Source organism: Piliocolobus tephrosceles, chromosome 6, assembly GCF_002776525.5.
Source record: "Piliocolobus tephrosceles isolate RC106 chromosome 6, ASM277652v3, whole genome shotgun sequence".
Lineage (NCBI taxonomy): Eukaryota > Metazoa > Chordata > Mammalia > Primates > Cercopithecidae > Piliocolobus > Piliocolobus tephrosceles.
In genome coordinates, this window is record NC_045439.1 from 52,357,448 (window position 1) to 52,379,989 (window position 22,542).

At 38.6% G+C, this 22,542-nt stretch overlaps 1 protein-coding gene across 2 annotated transcripts in view; it reads left to right on the plus strand.

Moving 5' to 3' along the window:
- WDHD1 (WD repeat and HMG-box DNA binding protein 1) overlaps positions 1-22,542 on the plus strand; it is an 84,009-nt gene that overhangs the window by 37,300 nt on the left and 24,167 nt on the right. For both annotated transcript variants that reach the window (XM_023231029.2, XM_023231038.2), the window contains exons 12-16: positions 1,057-1,244; positions 3,220-3,404; positions 5,658-5,899; positions 8,500-8,637; positions 11,680-11,836. In XM_023231029.2, coding sequence (XP_023086797.1) covers positions 1,057-1,244; positions 3,220-3,404; positions 5,658-5,899; positions 8,500-8,637; positions 11,680-11,836 — 910 coding nt within the window. The remainder of the gene's footprint in view (positions 1-1,056; positions 1,245-3,219; positions 3,405-5,657; positions 5,900-8,499; positions 8,638-11,679; positions 11,837-22,542) is intronic.

The window sequence follows — 22,542 nt, forward strand, 5'->3', positions numbered from 1 at the left end:
CTGTCTCAGCCTCCTGAGTAGCTGGGATTACAGGCATGTGCCACCATGCCTGGCTAATTTTTTTTTTTTGAGACAGAGTCTCGCTCCCTCACCCAGGCTGGAATGCAGTGGCGCAATCTCAGCTTGCTGCAAGCTCCGCCTCCCGGGTTCACGCCATTCTCCTGCCTCAGACTCCCGAGTAGCTGGGACTACAGGCGCCCACCGCCACGCCCGGCTAATTTTTTGCATTTCTAGTAGAAACGGAGTTTCACCATGTTAGCCAGGATGGTCTCTATCTCCCGACCTCGTGATCCGCACACCTCGGCCTCCCAAAGTGCTGGGATTACAGGCGTGAGCTACCGTGCCCGGCCAATTTTTGTATTTTTAGTAGAGACGGGGTTTCACCATGTTGGCCAGGCTGGTCAACATGGAACTCCCAACCTTAAGTGATCTGCCTGCCTCGGCCTCCCAAAGTGCTGGGAATACAGGTGTGAGCCACTGCGCCTGGCCTGAAAGCTCAAATGTTGTCATTGGCAACAAATTCTGCCAGTTATTTTTTCTTAATTGACAGGCTCACTTCATTCATTTCCAAGAAAATGTTTGCCAAAGATCCAATTCTGCATAACCATAGTTTATTTGGCATTTGTTTTTTAAGTAAAAGTAGTGTTCTATGAAGAAAAATCACTTAGTTCAGCTTACAACTCAAATAATTGCATAAGTGCTTTTTTTAAGACAGCCATCACACTTCTCATTTTAGCATACAACTTTAAAAAAAAAATCTGTATAAGTGTCAAGATTTAATAAAATTTATATTTTTACTGCAAGTGAGTAGTGGTTAACAATGCGGTAATGACTAATACAGTTAGGTGCCACTGCCTTGATTGGTGCCAAGTCACAGAAATTTTACCCACCATCGCTTTTGCACCATCACTGCATCTCTTTAACACAGTGAAAGAGGCAAATAGCATGTCAGTGTCATTGCATATGAATGAAAAAGTTACTAGATTCCATAATGCTTTCCTTTTTCCAAATTATTGGTATTCGTGATTCCCTTAATTATGATCCTTTGTGTTGTAGATATTTCAATGCTAAAAACTGGTTCTAGTCTTCTCAAAGAGGAGGAGGAAGATGGTCAGGAAGGCAGCATTCACAATCTACCACTTGTAACATCCCAAAGGCCATTTTATGATGGACCCATGCCAACTCCCCGGCAAAAGCCATTTCAGTCAGGTTCTACACCCTTGCATCTCACTCACAGATTCATGGTAAGCCTTGGATCTACACTTAACTTCTTAGTAGGTTTTCAGCACTTTTTTCTTACTATAGGTAATTTTTTTGGATAAAACGTATTTTTTAAAACTTTGATTAAGTAGCCCGAAGCACTTTAGTTGATTATAGTTTTGTGGTTAGTTTATTTTATGGTTAGTTCACAGTTTTAATCTTGTTTCAACCTTATTGAAAATGACGTTAAATAAAATTCTGCTTTCCAAAATGACATTAAATGAACATAAGTAAATGTTAGTATCTTGCAGTGTTTCTTGGCAATACTTTCAAACCTTATTCTTCATAGTCGTTGTTATATAGAAGATTATACTGACTCCAAAACTCTAGTAAGGAGGTGTTTTCTTAGAAGGCAACTAATATTATATTAGAAGGTGGTAAGTACTATGGGGGAAAAAATCTGCCCCTTTTCCTCACTCCACTACACAAAAATAAAGCTACACAAAAATAAAGATTTTTGTTTTGTGTACTGATATGTTCTTAGGATTTGGAACAAGGCATGATACAGTACACATTAAATGTATATTTCATGAATAGACAAAATGACTATATTGGCTTTTTGCCTTAGGTTTGAGCTCTTTTTGTTTTGTTTTGTTTTTGAGACAGAGTCTCACTCTGTTGCCCAGGCTGGAGTGCAGTGGTGCAATCTCGGGTCATTGCAAGCTCCGCCTCCCGGTTTCACGCCATTCTCCTGCCTCAGCCTCCCGAGTAGCTGGGACTACAGGTGCCCGCCACCATGCCTGGCTAATTTTTGTATTTTTAGTAGAGATGAGGTTTCACCTTGTTCACCAGATGGTCTCGATCTCCTGACCTTGTGATCCACCCACCTTGGCCTCCCAAAGTGCTGGGATTACAGCCGTGAGCCACTGTGCCTGGTCTGAGCTCTTAAAAAGTTTACTATTTCTATGTTGGTTATATGACGTTTTCCACTCTGAGGATTTTGCCTTTTTAAAAGTATAGGCCTGGCATAAATTTTTATGTAAAGATTGAGGGTGGTGATTAATACTAATAAAACTTTTTATTGTTATCAGTAGTCATCAAGTCATAGGTCTTAATTTTTTTATTAGTGTTAATATTTTATTTATAGTTATGTTAAATAAAATATTGGCACTAATTTTATTAGAAACTCTAGGGCCAAGTATGAACCTATAATGGACATCATGCAAGATAAGTTTTCCAAGTGGTATCAATTTATGTTGCCTCTGCCGAGCGTGGTGGCTCACGCCTGTAATCCCAGCACTTTGGGGCGCCAAGGTGGGCGAGTCACTTGAGGGTAGGAGTTGGAGACCAGCCTGGCCAACATGGTGAAACACCCTATCTCTATTAAAAAAATATAGAAATTAGCTGGACGTGGTGGCATGCACTTGTAACTACAGCTACACAGGAGGCTGAGGGAGGAGAATCGCTTGAATCCAGGAAGCAGAGGTTGCGGTGAGTCGAGATCATGCCACTGCACTCTAGCTTGGGTGACAGCGAAACTCTGTCTCAAAAAAAAAAAAAATTATGTTTTCTTAAAATGTATATATTTATTTTATCATAGAATAACTAGTTAGAATAGGAAAAAAGTCTTGTTATTTGCATTCATATTTGTAAGAAAACTCAATTATTGAAATGTTTCTTTTGAGGAATTTAATGCTTTGGTTGTTCAAAGACCAACTGTAATGTACTTTTAAAGTAACAGTCATGTAATTTATTTTTAAATATTATTAAATACTCCATTTGCTAATTAATAAGTATATATGTATCTTATTCTCATGAAGGAAATAATAAGTAATTGTAGCTCTGGTATTATGACGCCTGTCAGAAACTATTTAGAGATAGATGAGATGTAGTAGCTCCCAAAACCTAAATCTTAATACAGATTTAATTATAATATTTGTTAATTTGTGCTACTATGGCTTACTGATTCTAGGAGCGTCAGTTTTTCTCAGACTTATATTTAATCTTACCTGTTTGTAGGTGTGGAACTCTATTGGAATTATTCGCTGCTATAATGATGAGCAAGACAATGCCATAGATGTGGAGTTCCATGATTCCTCCATACACCATGCAACACACTTATCAAACACTTTGAATTATACAATAGCAGATCTTTCCCACGAAGCTATTTTGTTGGCGTGTGAAAGCACTGATGAACTAGCAAGGTAAACTCAAGATTATTAGGAAGAATTTGGCACTGTTGAACTGTTAGATACAGTTGTTGAAATTAAAGACAAAAAGTTAATAAAACAAAATTTATTTTTTGTAGCATGAAATTTCAGAAGAGTTTGGTACAAACACCAGCACACCCAAAATACCTCAGAACATATGTCTGTTTTTGCCCTAATGATTCCCTCATTACGTGCTCTAACTACATAGCAAAATGACATGGCATGGTTAATAATGCAAGAGATGGGATTTTTTTTTACATTGTTAAGTGCTGTTTTTTTTGCTATTGTAAGAGTAATATACATACATTGTAGAGAAAAAAAAACAGTATACAGTATAGAAGTTTCAGAAAATGAAAGCTCCTCCCAGAATTCTACTCTCAGATATAACTGTTAATAACAGTGTGATATGTATCCTTCCAGATTTCTTTCTATTTGAACCTCCCTTATTTTAATTTGCTTTATTGAAATGTAATTTATTTACAATAAAATGCACCCATTTGATGAGTTGACAAAGGTGTATATACACATAACCCCTACCACAATCAAATATAGAATGTTCATTATCACCTGAAAATGTTTTCTTATATCCCTTTGCAGTTAGTTCAACCCTAGCCTTGGCCAACTATTAGTCTAGATATTTGTCACTGTGTCTTTATCACCCGAAAATGTTTTCTTTTTTTTTTTTTTTTTTTTTTTGAGACGGAGTCTCACTCTGTTGCCCAGGCTGGAGTGCAATGGCTGGATCTCAGCTCACTGCAAGCTCCGCCTCCCGGGTTTACGCCATTCTCCTGCCTCAGCCTCCCGAGTAGCTGGGACTACAGGCGCCAGCCACTTCGCCCGGCTAGCTTTTTGTATTTTTTACTAGAGACGGGGTTTCACCATGTTAGCCAGGATGGTCTCGAACTCCTGACCTCATGATCCGCCCGTCTCGGCCTCCCAAAGTGCTGGGATTACAGGCTTGAGCCACCGCGCCCAGCCGAAAATGTTTTCTTATATCCTTTTGCAGTTAATTCAGCCCTAGCCTTGGCCAACTGTTAATCTACATTTTTGTCACTATGGATTAGAATTAAAATCTCACTTCGAGAAAGGAAAAAAAAAAAACGGAAAAACAAACCAAAAAATGTACTAGTCGCCCGTTTGCTTTTTCTACTTAATGTTTTTTGGATGTTTACATGGTTTGATAAGTAGGTAGGTAAATAAATAAGTAGATGGATGTCAAGAAAAAAATTATGATGGGAAAGCAATGGGTGCAGAATGTTTTTCTTTTTAAAAGAAAAGAAAATATTTTTTCAGCTTTTTGTTAATCAAGAGATTGCCCTCTCTTGATCCCTTCTTCAGCTGATTATAGTACTGATACACTTCATGGATTTTACTCTATCTTCTATGTGACTTGAAATTCGTATCCTTCAGGCTAGGCACAGTGTCTTACGCCTGTAATCCCAGCACTTTTGGAGGCCAAGGCGGACAGATGACCTGAGGTCAAGAGTTTGAGACCAGCCTGACCAACATGGTGAAACTGTGTCTCTACTAAAAATACAAAAATTAACCAGACGTGGTGGCACCCACCTGTAGTCCTAGCTATTTGGGAGGCTGAGGCAAGAGACAGGAGAATTGCTTAAACCTGGGAGTTGGAGGTTGCAGTGAGCAGAGATCATGCCACTGGACTCCAGCCTGAGTGACGGAGCAAAACTCCATTTCATATAATAGTAACTTACATATATGTATGTGCAAAGAAAAAAGACTGGAAAGATAACAATATATTTCATTTTAAGGGTATTTCTTTTTTTTTTTTTTTTTTTTTGAGACGGAGTCTCGTTCTGTCGCCCAGGCTGGAGTGCAGTGGCCGGATCTCAGCTCACTGCAAGCTCCGCCTCCCAGGTTTACACCATTCTCCTGCCTCAGCCTCCCGAGTAGCTGGGACTACAGGCGCCCGCCACCTCGCCCGGCTAGGTTTTTGTATTTTTTAGTAGAGACGGGGTTTCACCGTGTTAGCCAGGATGGTCTCGATCTCCTGACCTTGTGATCCGCCCGTCTCGGCCTCCCAAAGTGCTGGGATTACAGGCTTGAGCCACCGCGCCCCGCCCATTTTAAGGGTATTTCATAATTACTTTTTTAAAGCAACTTTTTATACTGTGTGTAATAGAAAGTAAACTATTTAGTTTTATTGTTGAATATCATGATTACTCATTTTTTATATATGTATATCATATGAAAGTTTGATTGTTTCTGTCTTGTTTTAATTTTTAGCAAGCTTCACTGCCTGCACTTTAGTTCTTGGGATTCAAGCAAAGAGTGGATAATAGACTTGCCTCAGAATGAGGATATAGAAGCCATATGTCTCGGTCAAGGATGGGCTGCTGCCGCAACTAGTGCCTTGCTTCTTCGATTGTTTACTATTGGAGGGATTCAAAAAGAGGTATTCAGCCTTGCTGGACCTGTGGTGTCAATGGCAGGACATGGAGAACAGCTTTTCATTGTTTATCACAGAGGTAGATTTTTTTCAGTCTTTTATGATTTTACTATGACTTGAAGTTTAAAATGGAAATTACTTGAGCTTTTTTGCTGTTTTTGTTACTCTTTTTGTCTTGGATTGTATACTTCTTTTTGAATCAGTGTGATCTTTACATGTAGAGAATTTTGTTGTGTTTACTAGTAGCGATAAAAATGAAAATGTTTTCTTAATAGAACTATATTATAGAGAGGATTCCAAGGTGGAATTTGGTTAATTACTTCCATGTCTAAATCTTACCATTTGGCAAGCACGACCAGAGAACTTTCAGCATTGAAATTCCATAAAAATAACTCCTAGTAGGAAGGGCCAAAACAACTCTGAATGTGACACTTTTTAAAAGCTGCTGTCTCCTTTTCCTCCCCTCATGTCTTTCTTTAGTCTCCATCACTATGCTAAGACTGGTCTTACCAAGGTAACTGATAATCTCTGTGCTTTTAAAAAAAATAATTCCATTGAAAATACCTTCTTCTCATGACTTCTATGACATCATACTTTCAATATTTTTCCTCACTGGCAACTCCCTTTTTACTTTTTTGTTGGCTCTACCTTTTAGCTGGAATGTATCCCCTTTTTCTCTACTACTCTCTAGGTCAGGGTCTTTCAGTCTTTTTGTCTGCTTTGCCACAGTAAGACATAGATTCATAGATTCTGGACCAGGTGTGGTGGCTCACATCTGTAATCTCAGCACTTTGGGAAGCCGAGACAGGAGGGTTGCTTGAGCCCAGGAGTTCAAAACCAGCCTGGATAATAATAGCAAGCCCCTGTTTCTATTTTAAAAAGAAAAAAAGAAGAAAAGAAATATATTCTATATAACTGTTCTATAAATATCTGCAAATGTAACTGAAATAAAAGTCTCATAGACAATATTTACTCTTTGATTTCAGTTTAAATTTTTTTATTTCATTTTTTAAAATGCTAGTTGCAACTTAAACTTGATTCCGTGACTCATAGGTCAAAAAAATGCAGTTTGAGAAACCACCCTGGGGAATTTTATCATAATCCATGGCTTTAAATACATCTCAGTGTCTATGACTTTTAAGTTGATAGCACCAACCCTGTCCTCTCCTTATGTCTCCAGACTTACACATCCAGTTGCCCACTTGAAATCTATTTAGAGTTTGGACAAACATTTCAGACTTAATTTACTCACAATAAAAAATGATTTTTTTCCTTCCAAACTTGCTTCTTAACGTAGTTTCCCCGTCTTAGTAAATGGCCTACTAACAATCTAGTGGCTGAAGCCAAAAATCTGAAAATTATCTTTGATTCTTCTCTTTCCATTTCCCCTCCATCAACTCCAACAGTAAAATTATATCATCATGTCAATTCTATGGAATAACACATTCTAAATTTGTCTCTTTTCATGTCTTCTGCTAATACAACCTAGATGTCATCTCTTGGACTGTCAATAGTAGTCTCCTAACTAGTCTTTTAGCTTCAATTCTTGCCTTCCACAGTCCATTCTCCACACAGCAGCCTAGGTAGTCTTTTAAAAACATAGATCATGCTCCTCTTCTCAAATCTCTCTGACTTTCCTTCACTTTTAGAATCAAAGTCAAACTTGTTCTTCTTTTTTTTTTTTTTTGAGACGGAAACTCGCTCTGTTGCCTGGGCTGGAGTGCAGTGGCCGGATCTCAGCTCATTGCAAGCTCTGCCTCCCGGGTTTATGCCATTCTCCTGCCTCAGCCTCCCAAGTAGCTGGGACTACAGGCGCCCGCCACCTCGCCCAGCTAGTTTTTTGTATTTTTTTTAGTAGAGATGGGGTTTCACCGTGTTAGCCAGGATGGTCTCGATCTCCTGACCTCGTGATCCACCCGTGTCGGCCTCCCAAAGTGCTGGGATTACAGGCTTGAGCCACCGCGCCCGGCCAAAGTCAAACTTCTGATAGCTGTCAAGGTGATGTACTGATCCTGTATAATCTGACTTTTGCCTGCCTCTTCAACCTCATCTCTTACCATTGTTTCTCATTACCATGTTCTGGCCATACTGCTTCTTTGTGTTCTTTGAGCCCTCTATTCTTCCTGCCTTAGGACTTTGCATTAGCTGTTCCCTCCATCCACTTTCATGTTCCTTCCCTCATGTTTGCATGGCAGGCTCCAGCTTGCAGTTCATGTCTTAGCTTAAACTTTACTTTCTGAGAGCCACTTCTGACTAACCAGTCTAACAAACCACTCTGACATTCTGTATCACATTATTTTAACTTTTTGATAACTTTTTTTGCTCATTTTGTGTTTTTTAATTTGTCTTCTACCTGAAATTTGAATTTAATAAGAGCAGTGACTTTGTTTATTGCTGTAGCTCCAGGATCTAGGCCAATGCTGGCATATAGTAATCTTTCTGTAAATATTTCTTGAGTGAATAAATGCCCACTTATAAGGACTTTATGTGAATAATCCATATAACATCTTACTCTGTTTCTAATACCTGAATGATGCCTCAGTTAGATGGGTTATTCATAAAAAGTAGTGCTAGTCAGTCTAGTAATTTACCACAAAATCAATTCACAGAAAATAATGTAGACTGCATTATAGTTGGATAACCTTTAATGCCTGATTTATATTTACATGTTCTCATTAGGTACAGGATTTGATGGGGATCAGTGCCTTGGAGTTCAACTGCTAGAGCTGGGGAAAAAGAAAAAACAAATTGTGCATGGTGACCCTCTTCCTCTTACAAGGAAATCCTACCTTGCATGGATTGGGTTTTCAGCTGAAGGCAAGATAAATTTGTTTAAAAAAAACGAGTATAACATAAAGTGTTAAGATATTCTTCAAGAAGAAAATTATTTCATCGTTTTATTCCTAATTAATTTCTTTAAGGATAAATTATCTTTATTTTATATTTTAAATTTCTATTTTAATATGTTGGCAGAACTGGGAACTGCAATCTTTAGGCAAGGTAGCCATTATTTTATGTACGAGATCTTGCTTTTATTTTTATGTTCTTTTGCAAGAGGGTCTGGCTCTGTTGTCCAGGTTGGAGTGCAGTAGAATGATCTCAGCTCACTGCAACCTCCACCTCCTGGGCTCAAGCCATCTTCCTACCTCAGCCTCCTTAGTAGCTGGGACTTCAGGGGTATGCCACCATGCCCAGCTAATTTTTGTATTTTTTGTAGAGATAGGGTTTTGCCATGTTGCCCAGGCTGGTCTCAAACTCCTAGGCTCAAGTGATCCACCCACCTTGGCCTCCTAAAGTGCTAGGATTTCAGGCGTGAGAAACTGCACCTGGCTAAGATCTCTCTTCATGAGAATTCTCGTTAGAAAACTTACAAAGAGGGAAATATATTTTTCTGAAAGTTTATTAAATAGCAAGGAGGTGATACAAATCAATAATAAATTGTGTCTTTTTCAGCAGATCATACACAAAACTTAGAATTTTCTAGAACTTCACTGTTTATTACAATAACTCGTATGTATGTCTATTGAGCACTTGAAATATAGCTGAGATGTGCTTATATGTATAAAATACTCTCTGGATTTTGAAGACTTACCATGAAAAAAATATAAAAATCAACAATTTTTTAACATTGATTACCTGTTAAATGATAGTATTTGAGATACCTTCAATGAAATAAAATGTATTATTAACATTAACTTCACCCTTTTTTTCTTTAAAAATTTTTTTTTTTGGCTGGGCATGATGGCTCATGCCTATAATCCCAGCACTCTGGGAGGCCGAGGCAGCAGGATCACTTGAGCCCAGGAGTTCAAGACCAGACTGGACAACATAGTGAGATCCCATCTCTATTTAAAAATATATATATATATATTTTTTTAAGGAATAAATTAGGAGTCTTGCTTTGTTGCCCAGGCTGGAGTGCAATGATGTAATGTCAGCCTACTGCAATCTCTGCCTGCTGGGTTCAAGCAATTCTCCTGCCTCAGCCTTCTGAGTACCTGGGATTACAGGCTTGCATCACCACACCTGGCTAATTTTTGTATTTTTAATAGAGACAGGGTTTCTCCATGCTGGCCAGGCTGGTCTTGAACTCCAGACCTCAGGTGATCCACCTGCCTCGACTTCCTAAAGTCCTGGGATTACAGGCATGAGCCACTGCCCCCAGCCTAAATTTTTTCATTTAATTTTTTTGTCGTTCAGATACATGGTATGTAGCCGTTTTTCTTTTTCAATGTGGCACTAGGAAATTAAAAATTACACTTTTGGCTCACATGATATTTATTTTGGGTAAGTGCTATTTTAGACCAAATTCTAGAGGCTTATGACAGATGATCTGAAACACACTGAGGAGTACCTTATTTTATTTGTTTTTGTGTTTGCCTTTTTTTTGATGCTGAGTCTCACTCTGTCACCCAGGCTGGACTGCAGTGATGCGATCTCAGATCACTGCAACCTCTGTCTTCTGGGTTCAAGTGATTCTCATGCTTCAGCCTCCCAAGTAGCTGGGACTACAGGCACGTGCCACCACGCCTGGCTAATTTTGTATTTTTAGTAGAGATGGGGTTTCAACATGTTGGCTAGGCTGGTTTCAAACTCCTGGCCTGAGGTGATCCACCTGCCTTGGCCTCTCAGAGTGCTGGGATTACAGGAGTGAGCCACTGCACCTGGCCCAGGAGTACCTTATTTTAAATCACCGGTCAACCCTGTCTCATGGGGACTTAAATATTTCTCTTTTTGGAGATTCATATTCTTCATTTACATTGCTGGAAACTCCACTTTCTCTTTAAAATATCAACCATTTCTAGATGTGTTTTCTGTTTTGATGTTAGTCACTCAGGCTTTAATAATATGAACCATTGATAACTTCCATTTGTATAGATTTTTTTCTCCCAAGTACCAATTAGATCCAGACCCTGAGGAAACTCATGTTTGCAGAGTAAGGGGGGTATGAAGCCACAGATAAGAAAAGGGATAATCAGGTAATTTGCCACAGATTTCCTGAGTTGGAAGCAGAATAGGTGGAAAACAAGAATGCTTCTGTTTTACTAGGTAAGAATTGCTTACCCAGTAGTTGGGGACAGAATAGTAACAAGGCCAACAAAAAGAAGAGAGAAGAAGAAGAGTACTAAAGATAAATTTCATAAAGATCACCTTGTATCAGGTTTTGATCATTTTTCTAAATGTTTCTCAACTGGGAACCTTCTCATTCATGTTTAATTTTTTTACTAAAATTGGCTTTAAAATTATTATTGGTCAGGCACGGTGGCTCACGCCTGTAATCCCAGCACTTCGGGAGGCCGAGGCAGGCGGATCATGAGGTCAGGAGATCGAGACCATTTTGGCTAACGCGGTGAAACCCTGTCTCTACTAAAAATACAAAAAAAAATTAGCCAGGTGTGGTGGCGGGCGCCTGTACTCCCAGCTACTCTGGAGATTGAGGCAGGAGAATGGCATGAACCCGGGAGGCGGAGCTTGCGGTGAGCCGAGATCATGCCACTGCACTCCAGCCTGGGCAACAGAGCGAGACTCCATCTCAAAAAAAATAATAATAAATAAATAAGTAAATAAAATTATTGTCTTCCAGTAGGTGGCATAGTTTTCACTGAAACTCAGTTTTTTCACTTTATTTGTGTAAATTTTAGTCATATTAAATACAATTGTTTTTCTTTTTTCTGTTAGGTCTTACTCTACGATTAATGAAATTTTACAGTAAATAATCTTAGATTATTTGCTTCTGTTTTGTGTTTTGCTTTTGAAAGCAAAGTTGAATCCTTGGTATGTATAATGTATTTGAAATAGGGTTTCTTTAACAACATGTAGCTATGTCTCCAAGTGATTTCTTTTTCTGTTGGTGTTTAGGTACCCCTTGTTACGTGGATTCAGAAGGAATTGTTCGAATGCTTAACAGAGGACTTGGTAATACATGGACTCCTGTATGTAATACAAGAGAGCACTGCAAAGGAAAATCTGATCACTACTGGGTGGTTGGTATCCATGAAAATCCCCAGCAACTAAGGTAGGCTATTAAAAGAAGTCTGAAGTTGACTCTTTTTTAAAAGTATTTTGAAATTCTTTTTGTGAGGCTCTTTAAGTGTATTTGTCTTTTATCTTAGTCCAATTATTTGCTTTCTATAGTCACTAAATTAGGAATTTGTTCATATTCACTCTGACGTTTTCAGTCACTTGCTTAACTTGAAACATGTTGAATGAAATAGAAATAATTAGGGTGACCTTACCATCATTTCAGCCACACAGGGAGAGGAATTCTGGTTAAATATGGCATTTCATCTTTTATTATTGTCTTTTATTTTAATAAAATAATAATCAATATAAAAGTAAAAATGAAAATAAAACTGGTAAAACTGAATATATATTCAGTTGAGAATTGAAATATATAATGAAGCTGCTTTTTGAGATGTTTTGCTTAATTATTATAATAAGAGGAAAGACTAATAGAATTTTTTTTTTTTTTTTTTTTGACACGGAGTCTTGCCCTGTTGCCCAGGCTGGAGTGCAGTGGCATGATCTCGGCTCACTGCAAGCTCCGCCTCCCAGGATCACGCCATTCTCCTGCCTCAGCCTCCCCAGTAGCTGGGGTTATAGGCACGCACCACAACGCCTGGCTAATTTTTTTGTATTTTTAGTAGAGAGGGGTTTTCACTGTGTTAGCCAGGATGGTCTCAATCTACTGACCTCATGATCCGCCCACCTCAGTCTCCCAAAGTGCTGGGATTACAGGCATGAGCCACCGCATCCAGCCGAATTTTTTTTTTTTTTTTTTTGATATAGAGTCTCTGTCACCCAGGCTGGAGTGCAGTGGCGTGATCTCGGTTCACTACAACCTCCACTTCTTGATTTCAAGCGATTCTTCTACCTCAGCCTCCTCAGTAGCTGAGATTACATAAGCATGTGCCACCATGCCCAGCTAATTTTTGTATTTTTTGTAGAGACGGGGTTTCACCATGTTGGCCAGGCTGGTCTTGAACTCTTGACCTCAAGTGATCCACCCAAAGTGTTGTGATTACAGGCGTGAGCCATCACACCTGGCCCTGGACTAATAGTATTTTATGTTGATTCGTGTGCACGTTAAAGTTTGGGAAGTACTGCTGCTGGCACATGTAAGAAATAATACATTGGTTGGGCATGGCATGGGATTTCTTTTTGGGGTGATGAAAATGTTCAGAAATTAGTGGTGATAGATGCACAATTCTGTGAATATACAAAAAACCACTGAATTACGTACTGGTTTTTTTTTTTTTTTTTTTTTTTTGAGACAGAGTCTCACTCTGTCACCCAGGCTGGAGCACAGTGGCCCGATTATGGCTTACTTCAGGCTCACTTCAGCAGTGACATCCTAGGCTCAAGCAATCCTCCCACCTTAGCCTCCCAAGTGGCTGGACTACAGGCACGCACCACTACACCCAGCTACTTTTTGTAGAGGCAGGGTTTCACCATGTTGCCTAGGCTGGTCTCAAATTCATGGGCTCAAGGGATCTTCCCGCTTCAGCCTCCCAAAGTGTTGGGATTACAGGCATGAGCCACTGTGCCTGGCTGAATTGTATACTTACCATATGATATGGCTGGTACATTCTCTGTGAACTCAGTATGTGAATCATATCTTGACAAAGCTGTTAAAAAGGATAAGGACACTATGTAATGATACAGAAAAATCTGCAAGATGTGTTAAGTGAAATAAATACCATTTGTGTAAAAGTGGGGAAAGAATAAGAATATGTAATTGTATTTGCTTTACATATGCAAAAGAATTCCTAGAAGAATAAAAAAGAAACTAATAATGATAGTTACCTCACAGAAAGAAACTCAGTGGATAGTATAGGAGACTTTTCTCTGTATTCATTTTTATACTTTTTAAGCATGTAAATTGAGCATGTAACTTTGATTTACTAGTTCAAAAGTTAAATAAATTGAATTTTTAAACAAAGCAGCAATTCAATAAACTAAATCAGATAAGGCCAGAAGTTCAAGAAGACTTCTTTTTTTTTAATTAATTCATTAATTAATTTATTTTTTATTGCACTTTAAGTTCTAGGGTCCATGTGCACAATGTGCAGGTTTGTTACATATGTATACATGTGCCATGTTGCTGTGCTGCACCCAAGAAAGACTTCTTAATTTGGCTACATGGAGGTTAACGGTGACTCTGATAAAAGTGATAAAATGTTAAATTCCGGATTGGGGTGGGCATGGGAGGTAAAGAAATGAAAGTAGAATATGTGGATAATTCTTATCAAGAAATTTGACTATTGGGCCAGGCGAGGTGGCTCACACCTGTAATCCCAACACTTTGGGAGCCCAAGATGGGAGGAGTTCGAGACTAGCCTGGGCAACATAGTGAGACCCAGTGTCTACAAAAAATGTTTTTTTAATTACCCAGGCATGATGGCGCGTGCCTATAGTCTCTGCTACTTGAGATGCTGAGAGGGGAGGATCACTTGAGCCCAGGAAGTTTGAGGTTACAGTGAGCCATGATCACGCCTCTGCACTCCTGCCTAGGCGACAGAGAACCTATCTCAAAAAAAAAAAAAAAAAAAAAAAAAAAAGAACTTTGGCGTGAAGAGAAGCAAAGATTTGGCGTGGCACCTAAGGGAGGATAAAAAGTCTTTGAAGGGATTTTTTAGCTTAGGTGGCTCTACAGCATTTTTGTAATCTTTTGGCAATGAATTTAGTAAAGTAGGTAAGATTGACGATTTAAAAGAAGGATCCAATGAAAGGAATGAAATCTTGAAAAAAAGTAGTAGTTTTTAGATCAGCTGTCTCAAATAGGAAAATAGACATTTTATCAGTTGTGGAAGGGAAAAACATAGGCACAAATGCAGATAGACTTGGTAGCTGAAAGGTAACAAATTACTATCTTCTGTTTTTGGCTTCTGTTTTGTTGGCAGATCATGAAGCAGAATTCAGTTATTTCTAGAGACAGTGGTTAGCATTGTGGGATGTTTGAGAAGAAAAGACATTTAGTCTCAGAGAATGCAGAATTGAATTAGTAGAGAACTACAGAGGAATTGCTGGTTTTTTCTGTGTGTTTTGCCTTTATAGTTGTAATCACTGAATATTACATTCTAAAATTGACATATTTAGTATCAGAAGATGTATATTCATTAACTTCTTTTTTTCTTTTTATTTTAGAGCCAGGGTGTCACTGACTCTACGATTGCAGTGGTAGAGTCATAGCTCACTGCAGCCTTGAACTCCTGGGTTCAAGTGATCCTCGCACCTCAGTCTTCTGAGTAGGTGAAACTACAGGCACAGGCTACCACACCTGGCTAATTTTTAAAAATACTTTGTAAAGATGGGGTCTCACCATCTTGCCCAGATTGATCTCAAATTCCTGGCCTCAACTGATCCTCTTGCATCAGCCTTCCAAAGTGCTGAGATTATAGGTATAAGCCTTGTGCCAAGCCACATTCACTGTTTTTAATAGTTCTTATAGTGTAGGTTGTTCTCAGGGATTTCTTGCAAGTCCGTTTTCAGGAATCTAGTTAGTTTAGTAATTTGAATTAAAGAATTCACAGTCTGTCTTAATAGTAGGTTAAGGTTTGAACCTATGAGGATTTTTACTATTCTGCCTAATGCTTATTCAAGTAAGATTATTCATTTTGTTAGTGAATGTCATTATCTTAAGGAGGTATATGAAATTATTTATTTGCAATATATGAAATTAGTCATCTGCAATGAATAATTTTCCTTTTTCATTTAATTTAATATTACAAGTATTTCATCAGTTGCAGTTTTCACAGCCTTAGTAATTTATCCAGCTGGCTTTTTTTTCTTACATGCTTTTTTTTTTCCCGCACAACCATTTGGGACACATTTTTTACCTGCTTTTTATTTAAGATATGTAAAGAATTTTAACTTGTTAAAAACTACGATAATTACAGCTAGTAACATTTAACTGTTATATTCAATAATGGATAAAGAAATAATGGACTCTAAATTACAGCTTTTAGATTTAGAAGGATTTTAGAACCCATCTCTACTAGTAGCTCCTGACATTTTCAAATATAAGAGCCCCTTTTGTTTATTTATTTAGAAACAGGATCTCCCTACATAATCCAGGCTGGACTTGAACAAGAGTCCTTTTTAAATGTTGAACAATTCATACCTGCAAATGATAGTAGCTCTAGTAACTCTACATTTAGTATCAGCTAATAAAGAGTATTTCTTTATTGGGACAGTCTTGCTATGTTCCCTAGGCTTTTCTTGAACTAACCTCGAGTGATCCTCACACCTTGGCCTCCCAAAGTGCTGGGATTACAGGCATGATAACGTAAGCTTCTGTAGACTTAAAAATTTTATTTTAATATAAAATTGTATTTACAAATCACATTATCTGCGTACATGTGAAAATTTTAGTATGTAAAGTGGAAACTATTTTTGTATTTGGTCTACAGACAATTCATGGTGCTTGTGTGCATTCCTAGACCCTTTATAACAGCTCAGCAGCCCTACAGGAATAAAAGAATGGGAACTACCAAGTTCTTTTGGTCTATTTGCTGCCTCTCTTCACCCTCAGCACTTCTCCCCAATTTTTACATATGAGAAAACTATGGTCCAAAAAGATTAAAGTAATTTGGTAGAGTACACATCTATTTATTGGCAAAAAAAAAAAGCTTATTTTTTTGTATTAAAATATAGGAACAAAGGGAGTTAGTTGATAAGTAGATTGAAGAATAAATACTTCCCCTGTGAAGACCAACTTGTAGAATAATTGAATTACTGAGGGGAATCTTACACAGTAGGCATTTGAAGCACTGAGAAGATTAAAAAGTCCTGTTGATAGAAATGTATTTATTTGTATATTATATGATAAATTGATAACTGCAGAATGTTTTCATATTTTCCTGGCTTTATGCTGGAATAATAAACTTGAATAAGAATATTTTTCTTTCTTTTTTTTTTTTTTTGGTAGAACCTTTATTTATTTATTTATTACTACTATTTTTTGGTATATAGCCTTAAATATTTTTCAAAGATTAGAAGCTACGCTTCTCAGTATGGCTTACTGTACTTTTCACACCAGTTTTGCTGATATGTAGGCATATTTAGAGATGATTCATTTCCTTTCTGTGGATAGCAGTACTTGGAAGTTCAGGGAATAAAATTCTGCAATCACTTTTTAGTAGCCTGCTGTTGTTTAAAGAGGCTTACTTATTCTGGCTAGCAAGAAATTCATCTTTGGCCAGGCTTCGTGGCTCACAGCTGTAATCCCAATACGCTGGGAGGCCAAAGCAGAGGGATCGCTTGAGGCCAGGAGTTTGAGACTAGCCTGGGCAACATAGAGAGACCCTGCCAGGCATGGTGGTACATGCCTGTAGTCCCAGCTGCTCGGGAGGCTGAGGTAAGGGTATGACTTGAACCCAGGAGTTCAAGGTTATACAGCCCCTGCACCCCAACCTGTGTGACATAAGGAGACCTGGTCTCTAAAATAAAAAAGAAATAAAGAAATTCATCTTCGTATTTATTTGCATTTTTAATGCTTCTGTTTGCTCTCATTGTTTGTGGTAAAGATAGCAAATCACATGCTTCTCTGTAAAGGCAATGCGGCCTAGCGGTCCAGAGCTCGAGCTTTTAAGTCACACTGCCTGCTTGTGGTATCCTGGCTGAAATCCTCACTCAGTAGCCCTGGTGTGTTATTTACACTTTAAACCCTCTGTGCCACTGTTTCCTCATCTCTAAAACCAGAGTGTACTCATCTCACAGAATTTCTGTGAAGATCAAGTGACTTAGTGATATCTCTTTCTTTATTCTTCTCACTTTAAATGCATTTTCTAACCCAACCCAGTAGTATTTATGCTTTCTTTTTGTTCAGAGATCCTTTAAAAGAGTACATTTTGTGAAAAATAATTTTTAAAAATTCATTTGAGAGCCTGCCACAGTGGTGCACACCTGAATCCCAGCTACTTAAAAGACATGGGCAGGCGGTTCACTTGAGTCCAGGAGTTTGCAGACAGCCTGGGCAACAGCAAAACCCTGTCTGTCAATATAAAATTTTCCTATTTTCCTTTAATGATGAATATGAGGCTGGGTGCGGTGGCTCACACCTGTAATCCCAGCACCTTGGGAGGGCAAGGCAGACAGATCACCTGAGGTCAGGAGTTCGAGACTAGCCTGGCCAACATGGTGAAACCCTGTCACTACTAAAAATTACAAAAATCAGCCAGGCATGGTGGCAGATGCCTGTAATCCCAGCTATTTGGGAGGCTGAGGCAAGAGAATCGCTTCAACTCAGGAGGTGGAGGTTGCAGTGAGCCAAGTTTGCGTCACTGTACTCCAGCTTGGGCAACACAGCGAAACTCTGTCTCAAAAAAAAAAAATTATGAATATGAGAAATTACTGATCTGTATTGGTGTCATCCCTACCCCCTTTTGAATTGAACTTCAATTTACCAAGTATTGTTTCTTCTAAAGGTTTTTCCATGACACTACTGGTTAATACATAACTGAGAGTTAATAAATTTTGCTGTGTTACCGTCTAATTTGCTCTCTACCAACAAAGACCTTCTTTCTTTTTATGTTTAGTTTTTCAGAACTCTTAAGTTATTTAATGTGCTTGAAAACTAGACTTTTTTCCTAGTTGCGTTCACTGAATTAGCATTTATTATAATACCGACTAGATGTGCTATACCACAGAAAGATAAATGAGACTGTGGCCAGGAAGAGGTAGGCTTTTAAAGTCATTATGCTACTCCCAAATAAGTGATTTAAAAGAGATGTGAGCAAAGTCCCCTCAAATGCAGAAGAAAGTTCTGTCCAACATAGAAGAAAAAGCAAAATTTGCTGGCTGAGGCAAGGTTAATCTGGACACTGGACCTAGTTTTCTCCAGTTTAGCATTTTTTAATTTAATTTAATTTTTTTTAATTTTATTTTTTCGAGACAGAGTCTCATTCTGTTGCCCAGGCTAGGGTGCAGTGGTACAATCTCAGCTCATTGCAACCTCCGCTTCCCGGGTTCAAGTGATTCTCGTGCCTCAGCCTCCCAAGTAGCTGGGATTACAGGCGTGTGCCACCATGCCCAGCTAATTTTTTGTATTTTTAGTAGAGACAGCATTTTGCCAGGTTGCCCAGTCTCGATCTCGTGAGTTCAGGTGATCTGCTGGCCTTGGCTCCCAAAATGCTGGGATATTATAGGTGTGAGCCACCACACCTGATTATTTTGGCATTTTTAACCTCTTTCTTTAATAAAAAAACAGGTCTTGTGGTCAATTTGAAACAAACTGAAGTAATTTTTTTTTTTTTTTTTTTTGAGACAGAAGTTGCAGGGAGCTGAGGTCACGCCACTGCACTCCAGTCTGGGCAACTTCTGCCTCCTGGGCTCAAGTGGTCCTCCATCCTCAGCCTTCCTTCCGAGTAACTAAAGCTACAGGTGCATGCTGCCATGCCTAGCAAATTTTTTGTATTTTCTGTAGAGACGAGGTTTTGCTGTGTTGCCCGAGCTGGTCTTGAGCTTCTGAGCTCAAGCAATCTGCCTACCGCAGCCTCCCTATGTACTGGGATTACAAGCATGAGCCACTGTACCCAGCCACTTTTGTCTTCTTAGTAAACCAGGTTTTTGGTTTTTTTTTTTTTTTTTTTTTTAACATTCCTCTTCCAGATGGTTTATGCACATAGTTTCCAGGAAACTCCATCGAATTCCAAAACCCACCAAATTAGCAGTTTAAATGTGTTTGTTTTTCCCTTGAATTCTTCTATGACAGGGATATTTAACAGAGAAAACATCTTTTTAGTTCAACTCTTTAAAGCTAAGGAAAGGATAAAAAAAAGCAAACTGGTGCTCTGCTTTGATGTAAATGTGGCTTAGAAAGTAACTGTTAATAAAATCCTACTCAATATTTCCTTTTTCTTTGTGATAATTGCTTACGATGTGTAAATCAATAAAGTGAACTGTAAAATGTTTTTAAACATGTAAACATTTAAACATGTAAAATGATATTTTAGAAAAAAATGTTTAGGCAATTAACATTACTCCCAGTGTTCCTTCTAATTTTGTTAATGTACATATATATATGTACTTGGACTCATCTTTTGTGAACGTACGTGCTCTTTTTCATTTTGCATGACTAGTAAAGTAGTGATTCTTGTAAATAGAGATTTATGACAGAATTGCCACAAGATTATTTGAAATTTGAGGTATTCGCACTGCCACCTCATACTGTGTGGTGAAAACTAGATTTTTTACAAAATCATAAGAGGAGAGAAGGAAGAAAGAAATGAGATTGTATGTTCAAAAAAAATTGGAACTCTAAAAACATTTGTATTTTTATTGTATAGTCAGAAAAAAAAAGAAGGGAAGGTATTTGAATCTCTCAAGAAAGGGCCTGAGTAGTTTGAAAGAGAATACTAGATATTGTCACTTACTTGTTTTCTAATTACTCTAGTGGGCATTTGATAATACTGGAAGATATTTATAAAATTTTTAAGCCCAAGGGTCTAGCTTCTACTTAGTATCTCCCTTCAAGAATATCCTGATTAAAAGGCTATACTATAAATTAAGTGGATGACTATTAGTAAGCATTCAACAAGAGATTTCATCTTTTTTAAATGACTTTATGAAAATATAAAATTTGCCAGTGGTATTTATAGTGTGCAGTCATGGTTTTCCAGTGCTTTTCTAATAAATAAATAGGAGTACATAAGTTGAAAGAGTTCTATATATGTAAATAATTCTGTGATTAATGAAAGCTTTTTAATAAATCAGTTGCAAGAGTAGTACTCATGATGGGTGTGTTTGAATGCCTTATATAGCCTACTCAGAACAGGTTTAGACAGTCCTTACCCATTGACCTATTACCATAGAAGGCAACCTTTCATTTATCAGAGTAGATATAGATTATAGTCTTTCTAATGATAGTGGATGTTCTGCTTCACTCTGACCAATATCTAATAAACACTTAACCTATGTTAGGCATTTCATCATCTTTCGTTCTCTCTTTTTTGGGATGGAGTCTTGCTCTGTTGCCCAGGCTGGTCTCCTAGCTTAAGCAATATCCTTCTGTCTCAGCCTCCTGAATAGCTGGGATTACAGGTGCCCACTACCATGCCTGACTTTTTTCTCTTTTTTGACAACTTATACTAACAGTACTAAGAATTCTCAAACTGATGAATGTAAGTGAGTATGCTTCATTTTTTTTTTTTTTTTTTTTGGTGACAGTCTTGCTCTGTTGCACAGGTTGGAGTGCAGTAGCGCAGTTTCCCAGGTTCAAGAGATTCTTGTGCTTCACCCTCCCGAGTAGCTGGGATTACAGACATTCACCACCACACCCAGCTAATTTTTGTATTTTTAGTAGAGATGGGTTTTTGCCATGTTGGCCAGGCTGGTCTCAAGCTCCTGGCCTCAAGTGATCTGTCTGCCTTACCCCCCAAAGTGCTGGGATTACAGACATGCACCACCATACCTGGCCAACTTTTTTTTTTTTTTTGAGTCCGAGTCTCTCTCTGTCACCCAGGCTGGAGTGCAGTGGCGCGATCTCGGCTCAATTCAAGCTCCACCTCCCGGGTTCATGCCATTCTCCTGCCTCAGCCTCTCGAGTAGCTGGGACTACAGGGGCCCACCACCATGCCAGGCTAATTATTTTGTTATATTTTTAGTAAAGATGGAGTTTCACTGTGTTAGCCAGAATGGTCTCCATCTTCTGACTTCGTGATCCGCCCGCCTTGGCCTCCCAAAGTACTGGGATTACAGGCGTGAGCCACCATGCCTGGCCAACATTTTTAAAAAATTTTAACTTTTATTTTAGATTCATGGGGTGGATGTGCAGGTTTGTTACAAGGGTATATTGCATGATGCTGAGGTCTGGGGTACAACTGAAGCTGTCGTTCAGGTAGTGAGTGTAGTACTCAATAGGTAGTTTTTCATCCCTTGCTTCCCTCCCTCTCTCCCCTCCTTATAGTCCCTGGTGTCTGTTTTTTTCGTCTTTATGTCCATGTATACCCAGTGTTTAGCTCCCACTTGTAAGTGAGAACATGCAGTATATAGTTTTCTGTTTCTGCATTAATTTGATTAGGATAATGGCCTCCAGCTGCATCCATGTTGCTGCAAAGTACGTGGTTTTACTTTTTTAAGTAAAACCTGTGTGGCATCCATGGTGTGTTGTGTACCACATTTTCTTTATCCAACCTACTCTTGATGGACACATAGGTTGATTCCATGTCTTTACTATTGTGAATAGTGCTTCAGTGAACATATGAGTGCATGTGTCTTTTTGGTAGAATGATTTGTTTTCCTTTGGATATATATTCAATAACGGGATTGCTGGATCAAATGGTAGTTCTGTTTTTAGTTCTTTAAGAAATCTCCAAAGTGGTTTCCACAGTGGCTGAACTAATTTACATCCCCACCACAATGTTTAAGCTTTTCCTCTTCTGACTTTTTTTTTCCCCCCTACATTTTTTGAGACAGGGAGTCGCTCTGTTGCCCAGGCTGAAGTGGAATAGCACAAACATAGCTCACTGTAACTTTGAATTTTTGGGCTCAGTGATCCTCCCACCTCAGCCTCCTGAGTAGGTAGGACTACAGACACATGCCACCACATCTGGCTAATTATTTTTTCCATAGAGACAGGGTCTTGCTATATTGCCCAGGCTGGTCTCAAACTCCTACAGTCCTCCCACCTCAGGCTCCCCAAAGTGTTGGGATTATAGGCTTGAGTCACCATGCCCAGCCTCGACTTTTTAGTAACCATTCTTACTGGTGTGAGATGGTGTA